Below are 13,183 nucleotides of genomic sequence, written 5' to 3' on the forward strand. Positions count from 1 at the left end.
AGCTGGCATGATAATCACATATTTATTAAAGGTTGACAAATGCATGTACTTCCCTGATGCTTTTGCTTTAAAAATATAATAAAAAAAACAAATAAGACATTTTATTTGGCAAAATAATCCCTAAATATCAAACATTTATGTAGTATTAATATTTTATGTGAAGACACACTTAATTATTTTTTTTACAATCAATCACATAGTGAGTGGTTTAGTGGTTTGATCATTGTTGAGGTGCACATTGTGAAGCGGCAACTTCCTTTAATGCCCAAACAAATCCACTCTAAACTTTGCCCAGTGTTGCTTGTGGTGATACTTCACTGTTTCATTCAAGATGGGTGTGGTCGTAAAATCCACTGTGCACGAACCGGAGAGGCAGGGAGCAGCTTCCAGCTCCAGGACTGTCACATTGTTGGGGGCGTCGGTGCTGAGGATGGCAGCGGGAACAAAAAGAGTCACCTGAGGGCCTCTTGAAGGCCAGTAGCGTCCCAGGTTGAAGCCATTGATCCAAACGTGACCCTGAGGAGAAAACCCGACACATGGAGTGTCATTTAGAATTAACTACATTACATAGAAGACAATTCAAGACACATAATTGGCATGCCTTTCGCCATTTAGGCAGGCTAATGTAGGTATCCTGAGGTAGGTCTGGAATGCCATCAGGAATGATGAAACTTCCTCCATAGAAAGCCGGAAGTGATAGTGCAGTTGGCGGAAGTGGGTCAGATGATGTAATAGTTTCCCAGAAGATACCCTGGTTGACAGCTTCATCAATACTGAGGCTGTACATGGTCCATCCTTTTAGTGCAACATTGCCCAAAGTCAGGTTATATACAAGGCCCTGTGCAAAAACAACACAAATACTGTGTTTTTCCTGCTTGAATTATTGACATTTTTCAACAGATTAAAAAGTAAAACCTTAAAATCATTAATGTTTTTTCCGTAGTTGATGCGGCCCATGTTCTCCACCAGCACGTCCACTCGACTCCCAGCTTTTCCTGTCACATTAATGGTTAGGACTTTGTTTCTTTCAAGAATCCCAGCAGCCACCTTGAAAAAAAAACAACCAGCATGAATATACGGGAACCCTTTTGGTACTTTTACATTGCAGTCAAACCTCTGAGGTTGAACACAAGCTGTTCTGAGGTCCTAGTCATCCTATTATTTGTTTCCTATTTTCCCTTATAACACTTTAACTGACTATAGGCAGTGTTTAATGTGATATTCAAATATTCTTACTGTACAAAGGTGTTGGGAATGTCACATTTGCAAGTGTAAAAACAATTTAAGTACAGTACAATACAACTAATACAAACGCCGCTCATACAGCGATGAGGAGAGGCGAGTATCTTCACATGAACAATAAGTACAGTTGAATTTGTGGTGTTCTTCTTGAATTATTGACGTGGCTTTAGCCATGTTGTACTGAGCAGCCAGGACAATAACGCAAGTACAGTTTTTGGTGTCACGGCAGTGCCATTTGTGGTTCTATGGTTATCATCACCTTTTTTTTTTTTTTCAATTTTCAGCTTCTACCCTCGGCCATCTCTGTGTGGAGTTTGCATGTTCTCCCCGTGCATGCGTGGGTTTTCTCCGGGTACTCCGGTTTCCTCCCACATTCCAAAAACATGCTAGGTTAATTGGCAAACTCCAAATTGTCCATAGGTATGAATGTGAGTGTGAATGGTTGTTTGTCTATATGTGCCCTGTGTGGGATAAGCTCCAGCAACCCTCATGAGGAAAAGCGGTAGAAAATGAATGAATGAATGAATTTTCAGCATTTGTATCCATCACAACAAAATATACATTTATGTATTTAAATGAAGTTTGATTCAACTTTAGAGGCATATTTGTCTCCAAAATTCTGTCTGTGGAGTGATTTAACATGGATTATTATTAACAGCTGACTTGTTTGCCCACATGGTGTGCTACTGGACTCACCCCATTAACCGACACATACGCTCGGTCACGGACACCGTTTAGCGGCGACGACAGCGGCGTCGGCGTGCTGCAATCTACTGGTAGCTCGGTCCTATAGAGTACATAGCCAAACACCTACAGGACAGGACAAAGAGGCCATTTCAACAACTGAGCTGGAGTCACGTTCATGAACTATGATACTTGATACCTGGTTGAGGTCAGTGAACGTCTGGGGGAACATGCTCTCCACTGGGCCAGAGGACAGAGTCTCTAAGGCTTCGGACACGGTTTGCAGCTGTGGGAGAAGTCAGGACAAAGTGAAGAGAAGCCTTCTACAAAGTACAACATGGGTCCACTGCATGAGAGTGGGTGCATACCAGCTTCATTTTAACAGCCCCGTATGCATACTTTGGAGTTGATGGCGGTATTTTCCCCTCTGGTATTTTCCGGTACTGTAATAATAATAATAATACATTTTATTTGTATAGCACTTTTCAAAATACTCAGACACTTTACAGAAGAATGGAGTAAAAGATACATTAAAATACAACATTCATTGGTTAATACACACTTAAAACATGAGTAAAAGCGGGTCAGGTATAAAAAGTTAGACATTAAAAACAGATTTAAAGAGGTGGGTTTGCAGAGGATAGACAGTAGACAACTCACAAACTTATGCTAAAGTATTGAACATGTCGGACATGTGCATTGAAAATTACAGAAGCTCAGAGATCAGATTAGTAACCAAACATGCTCCATAGTGAACGTTAACAATAATGCAATGACAATTATTTTTTCAATTCATACCATTTTGATCACTTCTCGGATTGCAAAGTACTTCTCAGTGAGGTCTCCGGCCTCAGTGAGTGGAGCGTCATAGTCGTAGCTGGTAGGCTGAGGACTGTATGGTGCAATGGCACCTAAGGGAGACCAAACGTGATTATCAAAAATGATCTTATCAAAACAGTTTGTCTGTCGTCTACTGACCATTCCAGTATCCAAAGTTGGTCCCTCCTATAAACATGTACCTGTGAGGAAGACAATGATGATAGAGTACAGAGCACTTCCAGTATATACTGTCATTGTTTCATTTTATTTGAACATGCATCAAGTTAAAACGGAATACATAACATAATTAAATTCACAGTTTCAAAATGTTTGTCCGCAAAGTCCGTGCCTTTGTCAGCATTCAACCGAGGTTTCCAAGATTGCGATTACTTTGAAGGTTTCCTTAAAGAGATTTTACCCTTCTTTTCTGTATGAATTGTGCTCCATAAATAAACTTGCCTTGCTTTACAACTTTATTCATGTAAAATTAAAACAATATTGTCATAATACTATTTATTCCCACATACTTAACTGCATTATTGTAAAACTATGATTCTATACCACTTATCCTCACGAGGGTTGCAGGCATGCTGGAGCCTATCCCAGCTGTCTTCGGGCGAGAGGCAGGGTACACCAGCCAATCACAGGACACATATAGACAAACAACCATTCACACTCACATTCATACCTATGGACCATTTGGAGTCATCAATTAACCTAGCATGTTTTTGGAATGTGGGAGGAAACCGGAGTACCTGGAGAAAACCCACGGCATGCACGGGGAGAACATGCAAACTCCACACAGAGATGGTGGGTGGGATTGAACTCGGGACTCCTCGCTGTGAGGTCTGCGCGCTAACCAGTCGACCGCCGTGCAGCCCGTAAAACTTTGATGTTATTCTTTTAATATTACAACTTTATTATTTTAGAGCTACAACTTTACACTAAAAAATGTAGTTTTATTGTCATTATAGTAGGCCTTTATTTATATAATATTACAACTTAGTTATTATTTTTTTTAAATATTAACTTTTTTGTTTCAGACTTAAATATGTCTTCGGCTATTTTCTTGTAAACCAGGGGTGCTCACACTTTTTCAGCATGCGAGCTACTTTTAAAATGACCGAGTCAAAATGATCTACCCACTACAAAAATGCAAAACATCTATTTATTTTCAAATGTATTGAGGATTATTTGTACGTACAATGTATGTTGATGTACCTTACATAACCAAATGAGCCAATATTACAAAACACACATAATTAACAGTTAACATTTTTTGTAATTACCTCCACATTACTCCACATTTCCCTTCTTTGGTACTGCGATGGTAGAATGGCATATGAGGCAAACGCACTTCGAAAAAGACATTGTGAAAAAAAAGTCCACCTCCCATTCCGTATGGAAGTGATATGTTTTTGCCTTTTTACTTGGTCCAGCTCCTTCACTCATTTTAGTGACCATAAACTTTAAAATCTAACGCAATTCGCCGACTAGCTTAGCACTTTGCATCGTTGTTTACGCATGAGCGGTGACCTAAAGGTCAAAATTCAGTTGTCATCTGACTGGTTGTCCTGTATGTCAATCAAGTAACGGGGATGGATGATAGGCTGACATCGTAAGTTCTGCTGCACTTAGAGACGTTGTTTGATTTGATTGGTCGCCCGAAGGGCAACATTCAGTTGTCATCTGAATGGCTGCCCTGTATATCAATCAAGTGACGGCATTGATGCGAGGATGATATTTTTTTAATGTCACGCCGCGATCGACTAGCGATCGAACAGTACCACCTCCGCGATCGACCGGTAGATCGCGATCGACTTAATGAGCACCCCTGTTGTAAACAATTCTATTGTACCTTATAATGACTTAAGCCTGGACAACTTCCATTATATTTATGACATTTTAAAAATAAGATTACATTTCTTGTACAAAATTTTTGAAATTATATTCTTAGATTCTCATAATATTCTGACTAATCCTTACAGACTTACATATTGACGTTTGCCCCTACGGCCAGGATCTCATTGAGGGTCTTGGCCACTTTTGTGGACGAAACAACAGAGTGAGGCGAGCCCCACAGGTCCAACCAACCGGTGTAGTATTCAGAGTTCACCTAGTGAGGGAGGAGGGAGTGTTGTGGAGAAAAGGAGGGCAGGTTTTAATAATTACAAAGAGAAAAAGAGCTTACCAAGGGTCCGTGAGGTTCAGCGTATCGTTGTACATCAAATGCTGCCGATACATTGGAACCTAGGAGGAAGAAAACAAATAAGTGCATACTCCATCAATTTGGGTAATAGCAAATAAAAAACAACCTGCGCCAAAATCGACAGTGGCGTAGACGCCTTGAATAGTGCCACACTTGAGGAAGCCGAGCGCGGCGCCGTCTGTGGTGAAGAGCACCGTCTCCTCGCCGAGGTAAGACCGCATTAGCTTGGTGAGGTGGCGCATGTAGTTGTAATCGCATGCAAAGTAACTGCCATACTCATTCTCCACCTAAACAACAAAGGCTGTATTAAAGCATGTGCATTCGACTATATTTCCATATTGTTTTGTATACAAGAAGGGAGATTCTGTAAATGTTCTGAACTCCTGTTTCAATGTCAGGAATCCACATGGCCTCTGTTGGTTGCAGCCATGTAGTGCACTCAATTTTGCACTGTGCTTCATTATTATTATCCACCATCAATTCCAAACAGCTATTATTATTAGATTATCATCTTTATGCTTATTAAATACTACAGTAGCCATAGAAAGTACCTGTACACTGATGATGGGGCCGCCGTTCTGATAGAGGTAAGGCTTCATCATTGGCAGGAGCTTTCCCATCCATCTATCCACTGCTGCGATGTAATCTAAAACAAAGAAATGATACTTCTATTCATGCTGTCCAATATAAAAAACAAACATTACTGAGAATCACTGCTTTTTTTTCGAGGCTTATCACCTGGATCTGAAGACCGCAGTACAATGTCTTTCTTCTGGAGAAGCCAGGCAGGCAGTCCGCCCTGACAGTGAACAAATGTGTATCATTAGTGTAGAATTATTACAATATTGACCCACATACAAAATAACCCCTCTTTTTCAAGACCTGTTTTTGAAAAAAATAATAGAACCAAATTTAAAATTATTATCTTAAAATTCACAACATCTCTCACAATCACTGGTGTGCGTGTGTGAGTGAGTGACAGGAAGAAAAGCTCTTAATCGCGTAGGGAAAAAGTCAGTTGGTGTATGTATAATTCTCTAAATAGACTTATAAGGCTTCTCTAGGAAAAATATTTGGGTGAAAATAGCATTATCAACCACTTAAAGGGGGCCTATTATGCTTTGTCCCACTTTTCCGTAGTTAGAATGTTGTATTATCATGTTAAATGGTGCCAAAGTTTCAGATAAATAAGTTTGGGATGTGCTCAAAACGCTCAGTTTCAAAAGGCAGGGTAAAACTGCCTCTTTGTGATGTCACAGAGGAGCGGACTTCCTTATATTCCACTGAATACTCCATATTAATACTCCAATACTCCACATTAAAACAGACCATTTTCGCTGGAACCATGAAATCCATAAAAATACAGCTGAATAGGTGCAGATTCTAGAAGAAGTGGAAAGCCCACAACTAGCTAGCTCATAAAGTGAGTGACCAGTGAGAATAAATCAAATATACATTCAATGTCAGCATCTCTCACCATGTCCCACTCAGCACAAATATACGGCCCTGGTCGGAGGATAACGAGTAGTCCAACATCTTGAGCCAGCTGAAGGAAATGTTCCACATCTCTGTCCCCGCTGAAGCTATATCGGCCTGGAGACTCCTCGTGGAAGTTCCAGGGAATGTACCTGCAACAGTATTTGCACTGAAATGTTTTGTCAAGAGTGAAACGAGTATGTGACAGAGGCAAACATACGTCTGAATGGCGTTCAGGCCCGCCATGTACATCTTGAGCAGCCTGTCCTTCCAGTAGGCCCTGGGGATCCTGCTGTAGTGGACACTTCCCGAGATGTAGCGAAACCTTTCTCCATCTTTGCGAAAGCAGTCGTTTTGGTAGTCCACGCTGAAGGAACGAGAAGCGGAGAGCTGCAAACACACAACAGGTTTATTGCAACAAATCAGGGTTGCGCGATTGTCCCTCCAGGGCAAGTTGTCTATGCTGCCCTGGAAGGCGAGTTTAGCTTGGGGACGGGGGAGAGTGAGGCTAATGTTCCATCTTTTTTTATTGCATCTCAGCTGACTTGCAGATGTCACCTGAGTCAGCTGACTTGCGGATGTCACCTGACTCAGCAGTTTTTTGAAAGATACCTTTGCTAACAGAAGTTTTAACAATAAGTGCTGTCACACATACTATTGCACGCCATTATTACTTGATAGGTAAACAACCTATACTTAGGGATATTAACATTCAGAAAGGAGGACAAGGACAGGGTTGTATCAAAAATATTGCCCAGTTTAGATGGACCATATCTGAAAGATTTTATTTACATAATTATTGTGGTTTGCAGTGGTTCAAAATTGTACTGTATCACAATATGAGAAAAGCGTGTAACCAATATTATCATTACAAACGCCAGTCAATCATGGCGAGTGAGTTAGTTGAATCAACATCCCGTTAAGCAACTCATACGTGTGCTAATATTAATGTGGAAACAAGATTTGATTTCAAGCAAAAGTTCTTACTGAGAGTTCATGACTGAGCAGCAGCAGTAGGAAGCTTCCATGTCTCAGAAGCGACATGATGAATCTTCGTCACAATCCGTTTCCGCTTCTTCTATAACTACATAAAAAGATAATTTCAACAAGCTAACACATGGAAGTCATTCTAAACCACTTCAATTAAATATAAGAGGCGGTATTTGGTGCGGCATGTCGACGTGCAGGAAGTTAAGTCATGTGATGTACTTTTTGTGTAATGACGCTTTTTGTTCAAAGGGTGGCAGCATGACATTGGCGCATCCTTTTACTCCTTTCTTCGGACAACGCTTATTAAGTTATTAGGTGAAACACATACAAATATAGACTGTAAATGAAAGTGATATGCATACAAAAAGCCAGCGTAAAAACGAAAGGGTTAATTTGTTGACATCCCCTAATTTGTACAGTACGGAGTTCATGTGAAATTCATCCTCCCGACCATGTGGTGGCGGTAGTGAAAACACACGTTGTTTACTATCATGGCCACCAATACGGAAGTACGTAACATCTGACCATTCAGTACACACGTGGGCAAAGAAGCAAGTGCTATGTGCTAGTAAACATGTCGAAAAAACAAAGCGTTGTTTCCGATGATACTCATAACTCCTTAGCGGAGAAAAAACAGGACCAGCCTCCGGTGACCATGAGGACCCGCAGCGGCCGCGCCATCCGGGCTCCAGCTACGCTGCTGAGCTCTGAAACTCCCGTGCGAAGTTCCAGCCGTCGAACCAGGAGGTCTGTGATACCGGAGCACACAGACCCAGAAGAGGAAGCGCCGGAGCAGGTTGAGAAAAGCCCTGCAACAGTATGTGTGGAACCTATAGTGGTGGAGCCGAAGCCCATGGAAGTCTCTGTAAAACCAGTGGAGCCGGGTGAATCAAAGCCCATAGAAATGTGTGTAGAACCCACACCAGTGGAGCTGGTTGAGACGAAGCCCATGGAAGTCTGTGTAGAACCTACAACAGTGGAGCCGGGTGAGTCAAAGCCCATAGAAGTGTGTGCAGAACCCACACCAGTGGAGTCAGTTGAATCAAATCCCATAGAAGTGTGTGTAGAACCCACGCCAGTGGAGCCGGTAGAGACGAAGCCCATGGAAGTTTGTGTAGAACCCACACCAGTGGAGCAGGGTGAATCAAAGCTCATAGAAGTGTGTGTAGAACCCACACCAGTGGAGTCAGTTGAATCAAGAGAAGTGTGTGTAGAACCCACACCAGTGGAGCCGGTTGAGAAGCCCATGGACGTCTGTGTAAAACCTACACCAGTGGAGTCGGTTGAATCAAAGCCCATAGAAGTGTGTGTAGAACCCACACCAGTGGAATTGGTCGAATCAAAGCCCATAGAAGTCTGTGTAGAACCCACGCCAGCCGCACCAGAAGGCCAAGTATCCAAGTCTTTAGCGCCGGAAAGAGTCCCAACGACACGACAGTCACAGCCACACAAGAAGCCTCGTCTCGGACCGAGTGTGAAACCCAATGCAGCAGTTATTCCACTGGGGAAGCCCAAATCAGGACGTGTGTGGAAGGATCGTAACAAACAGAGGTGAAGTTTACAGCTTTATGGGTACATTCACTGCCATCATGCATTGATTGATTGATTGACACACTCCACAGTAACATATTCATATTCCCTGGGTGTCCACACTGGATGTGCGTGAGGTGTGTTAAGAAGCAGTATTACGGTGGATACCGCCACCTACTGTATGAAGATGTAACAACAAGTTGCACTCAGAGACACACAATATTAGGTATAGGTACCCTAATACCTTATCTTTTTCAGACTTTTTTCTACGGTAGAAATACTGACTTGTGTATGTATCTATACCAGGGGTCTCAAACTCAATTTACCTGGGGGCCACTGGAGCTAGGGTAGGGTCTGGGCGAGGCTGGGCGAGGCTGGGCCGCATCAGGTTTTCCAAAAAAAAACAACAAAAAAACACATTTATTAAAAACAGAAAAATGAATAAACTTTGCTTTGGTTCCGATTTTCTACAAGAAAAGCTCTGATAAAACATTTCACTGTTCTCAAATATCTTAATTTTTATTTTTCTACACAAAATAAGAAATAAAATAAACAAATCAAGAATAAAGAAAATCAAGCAATCAGTAATAAATAAATATAATAATAATAATAAAACAGCAAATAATAAAAACTTAAGAAACCACGTGTAGTTGGTGGGTAGACAAATTATTTTTTCAGATTAAGATTAACAAAGCATTATTAGAGCCCTGTAGACATGACAAAACACGACTATAGTCACATTTATACTCTTTTTATTTACAACATATTGCGCAACTGCAGGGTCTTGAGACACACGCTAACTCGCAAACTAGAGAGCTAGCGACCTAAATGGTAGCCTTCAAGTTATTTCCTTTAAACTTAAAAAGCCAAAAACTTACCACTTCCACACGGATATGGAGGATAACTATTAACAGTTATTTAACCTTTAACATGAACATTAATCAAACGTAATCATTTTTTCTGGGTACATGATACCATACAGCATCCATATCAAACTTGCGCGGGCCACACTAACATTAAACTTTCATATCAAGGCGGGGGCCTCAAACTAGTGTCCTGTGTGCCACATTTGGCCCACGGGCCGTGTGTTTGAGACCCTTGATCTATACGGTACATGTTAAGCATGGTCCTTCAGCCCTGCATCACATGCAAAACTGAACTGCATAATCAACATAATGCTTATAAAGGAACCCTAAACATGCGGACTACTTTGGAGAGTTCAGACAAGCATCTAAAACTCCTCCTACATCAAACTAACACCAGGTTTTCTCTGCACTTGAGTAAATAAACACCCAGTGATCAATTTTAAATACTGAGGAAAGCTTATGCCATGCTACTGGATGTTTGTAGGTTCTCGGCATTGGTCAGAGACACAGCACTGTGCACCTCCTGGGAGAAGAAGATGGCAGCCAAGCGAGAGAAGCAACTGGTGCACCAGTACGCTTTGCAGCTAAAAGAGCAGAAAGCCAAGCAGAAAGAGGTAAACCTTGACGCAGATGTTTGCTCCTCTTAGAAAATCACTTTCACACTCCTTGTACTTACTGACTTTGTCCCACTACCTCCACAGGAGAAAAGGAAACGGAGAGAGGAGAACCTGAGACGACGTGAGGAGAACGAGCGCAAGGGAGAGATTGTACAAGTGGTACGAGCCTGTGTCCTTCATGTAAAATGCTGCAATAATGTTTGTTACATCGCAATAATCCAGAATAAAAACACAAGTTACTGTTGCGGCAACATTACGCCACCATAGGGAACACATTTATTGCAATCTACATAAGCACAAGTCTTATTTATGTATTAAACTTTAATAACTTAAGTATGGTGAATATTGGGATTCGTACTGTATAAGGTATAATTTAACAATATATTTACTACTGTTGGGGTTAGTCTGCAGTGCTATTGTCCTATATTGCATCATGGCAGCCGTTTGTAATGTTTTGATCAGAATGAGGTAACGGCCAGCACGCAGACGTCACAGCTAGGAGACCCGAGTTCAATCCCACCCTCGGCCATCTCTGTGTGGAGTTTGCATGTTCTCCCCGTGCATGCGTGGGTTTTCTCCGGGTACACCGGTTTCCTCCCACATTCCAAAAACATGCTAGGTTAATTGTGCATAGGTATGAATGTGAGTGTGAATGGTTGTTTGTCTATATGTGCTATGATTGGCTGGCGACCAGTCCAGGGTGTACCCCGCCTCTCACCCAAAGACAGCTGGGATTGGCTCCAGCATACCCGCGACCCTTGTGAGGATAAGTGGTAGAAAATGAATGAATGAGGTAACGGCCACCACACAGTATGATACAATGTAGTTCTACACTTCTGAGATGGTGCGGGTGTACCTAATCAAGTGTCCAGTTAGTGTACAGTAGGCTGGAATATTCTTTTAATATTGTTACTATAACTTTCAGCGGACTTGCAATGACAAAGATTTTTCCTTTACATCCCAAAGCACATTTAACATTGTTTTGTGGTCTTATTTTTTTGTTTTTGTCAGATACGGAACACGGCAAAGATCAAGAGGATGAAGAAGAAGCAGCTGAGGAAGATCCAGAAACGGGACACACTTGCGCTGATGGAGAAGACGAGAGATGGCCAGAGCGTCAACCGCAAACAAGCAAAGAAAAACAAGACAGAAAATTTGACCTGAGGGCACTTTGCATTTGATTTCGTTCTAAAACACACAAAAAGTTGATTCAGTGGAGTATTATAATACTATGGAGTATAAAAGCCAATGTGAAGCCGTCTCTATATAAATATCAACATCTGTTGCTGTACTTCAACATACAAGACTTTCTATTAAATCAAGTATTAACTGAAAATGCACTGATTTTTTTTTTGTTAAAGGGGACCTATTTTGCTTTTTCCACTTTCCTGACATATAAATGTAATCTTGTGTTAACTGATGCCAACATTTCAGATAATGAGGTTTATGCATTTGGAAGTGAGCCCAGGAAAAAGTTTGATCGAAATGGTCAGTTTTAGACAGTTTTTTTCCCAACACTGGCTCTCTGTGACATCACTGGGTTCCAGACTTGGGCCTCCCATGGTACACTTGCCCTCCTCCTCGCACTATTTTGTGTAAGTAAGTGGTAGCATTATAGAGTGTGCAAACAGGGAGCATCATATCTGCATGCATGCAAATTACAAGCTGTCCGATGACTGGAGTTACTAATAGCCTTTTTCACCACAATCGGTGGGTCGACCAGAGTGTTTTTAAACGCGGGCAGTCCGGCAAAAAACATGTTATGACCACATTTCCACTACCGATGTGTGCTAAGATTGTCTGCACTTACGGTAATGAACATGGCACCTTCACATCCGGCATCTGAGCTCCACGGCCCCAGCAGTGCCTCTGACAAAGTGTGTCCGACAATGAGTGCTCCTCCATGGGTAGGTGAGGTGGACGCAGCGTCCTTACATCCTGGTTCTCCCAAGCTCCACCTCACCAGCGTTGCCTACGTTACCACTCTTTTCAAATATTTCATTCATTTATCATCAACTCCTGTACTGACAAAATTAGAAAGTGGGGTTCGGCAATAATCCGGAGAATTTGGGAGTGTGACCAATCACAGTGGAGTGGGCGTGCCTGGAAGCAGGGCGTGAGTGGAATAAATTAAAACAGACAGTTTTGGAAATCCAAGTAAATACAGCTGAATAGGTGCAGATTCTGGACGATCTCAAAAGTTTTCTGTATGGGTTATTGTGTGTAGCTGCTCTATAGGAGTGCACAACTCAATACAAAGGGCGCAAAAATGAGCATAATAGGTCCCCTTTAATTAGCTTAGCCTGATTCAACTGAAATGAAATAATGTATGTAAATCAGTCCATCCACTGCAGTTTAATAGAAGAATCTTCATCTTTTTGGTAGATGACACCCAGCATAAGTGTACCAAAAGGTAGTAAGGCACCAATCAGTTGGTTGCAAGTATGTCGGAGTTTCACTGTGACCTCTTGTCTGTGGCACGGTGATGAGGTGTGACACAATGTCGTCATGAAAGAATGGACTAAAAAGAATAGAATAGGAGTTATTTGGACAGGCCAAAACAAAAGGTGTCCACACCTATACTCTCATTCCATGCACCTCACCTCTTGGAGAAGTGTGCACCAACAAACAAGTCACAGTGCATGGTTCACAGTGGCGTCTTTGTGTCATGTCTGTGTCCTGTTTGCTTTATAAATCCCAAGTAGAATAATGGATCATCACTGAAAGGACAGACGTGTATCACAGAGAGG

At 41.8% G+C, this 13,183-nt stretch overlaps 2 protein-coding genes across 4 annotated transcripts; one reads left to right on the forward strand and one right to left on the reverse strand.

The window, feature by feature from the left end:
- Positions 1 to 5: 5 nt before the first annotated feature.
- Positions 6 to 10,618, reverse strand: glb1 (galactosidase, beta 1). 3 transcript variants are annotated; one of them, XM_058081160.1, is made up of 18 exons: positions 10,493 to 10,618; positions 9,277 to 10,400; positions 7,418 to 7,514; positions 6,651 to 6,820; positions 6,432 to 6,582; positions 5,693 to 5,753; positions 5,506 to 5,600; positions 5,061 to 5,241; positions 4,937 to 4,995; positions 4,740 to 4,861; positions 2,905 to 2,945; positions 2,725 to 2,837; positions 2,295 to 2,369; positions 2,126 to 2,212; positions 1,939 to 2,052; positions 916 to 1,047; positions 602 to 838; positions 6 to 516 (listed from the first exon to the last, which is right to left on the reverse strand). In XM_058081160.1, exons 3-18 carry the CDS (start codon positions 7,472 to 7,474, stop codon positions 259 to 261), a joined length of 1,953 nt encoding a protein of 650 aa, XP_057937143.1. In that variant the 5' UTR covers positions 7,475 to 7,514; positions 9,277 to 10,400; positions 10,493 to 10,618; the 3' UTR covers positions 6 to 258. The 3 variants fall into 3 exon arrangements, with proteins under 3 accessions (XP_057937143.1, XP_057937159.1, XP_057937151.1); XM_058081176.1 differs by having other exon boundaries at positions 9,277 to 9,324; positions 10,493 to 10,585; XM_058081168.1 differs by having other exon boundaries at positions 9,277 to 9,335; positions 10,493 to 10,580.
- On the forward strand, positions 7,898 to 11,763 carry ccdc86 (coiled-coil domain containing 86). The gene is made up of 4 exons (XM_058081190.1): positions 7,898 to 8,971; positions 10,301 to 10,430; positions 10,518 to 10,592; positions 11,445 to 11,763. The coding sequence occupies exons 1-4, from the start codon at positions 7,995 to 7,997 to the stop codon at positions 11,595 to 11,597; spliced, it is 1,335 nt and encodes a 444-aa protein (XP_057937173.1). The 5' UTR covers positions 7,898 to 7,994; the 3' UTR covers positions 11,598 to 11,763.
- The last annotated feature ends 1,420 nt before the right edge of the window (positions 11,764 to 13,183 follow it).

This window comes from Doryrhamphus excisus, chromosome 1 (genome assembly GCF_030265055.1).
Source record: "Doryrhamphus excisus isolate RoL2022-K1 chromosome 1, RoL_Dexc_1.0, whole genome shotgun sequence".
NCBI lineage: Eukaryota > Metazoa > Chordata > Actinopteri > Syngnathiformes > Syngnathidae > Doryrhamphus > Doryrhamphus excisus.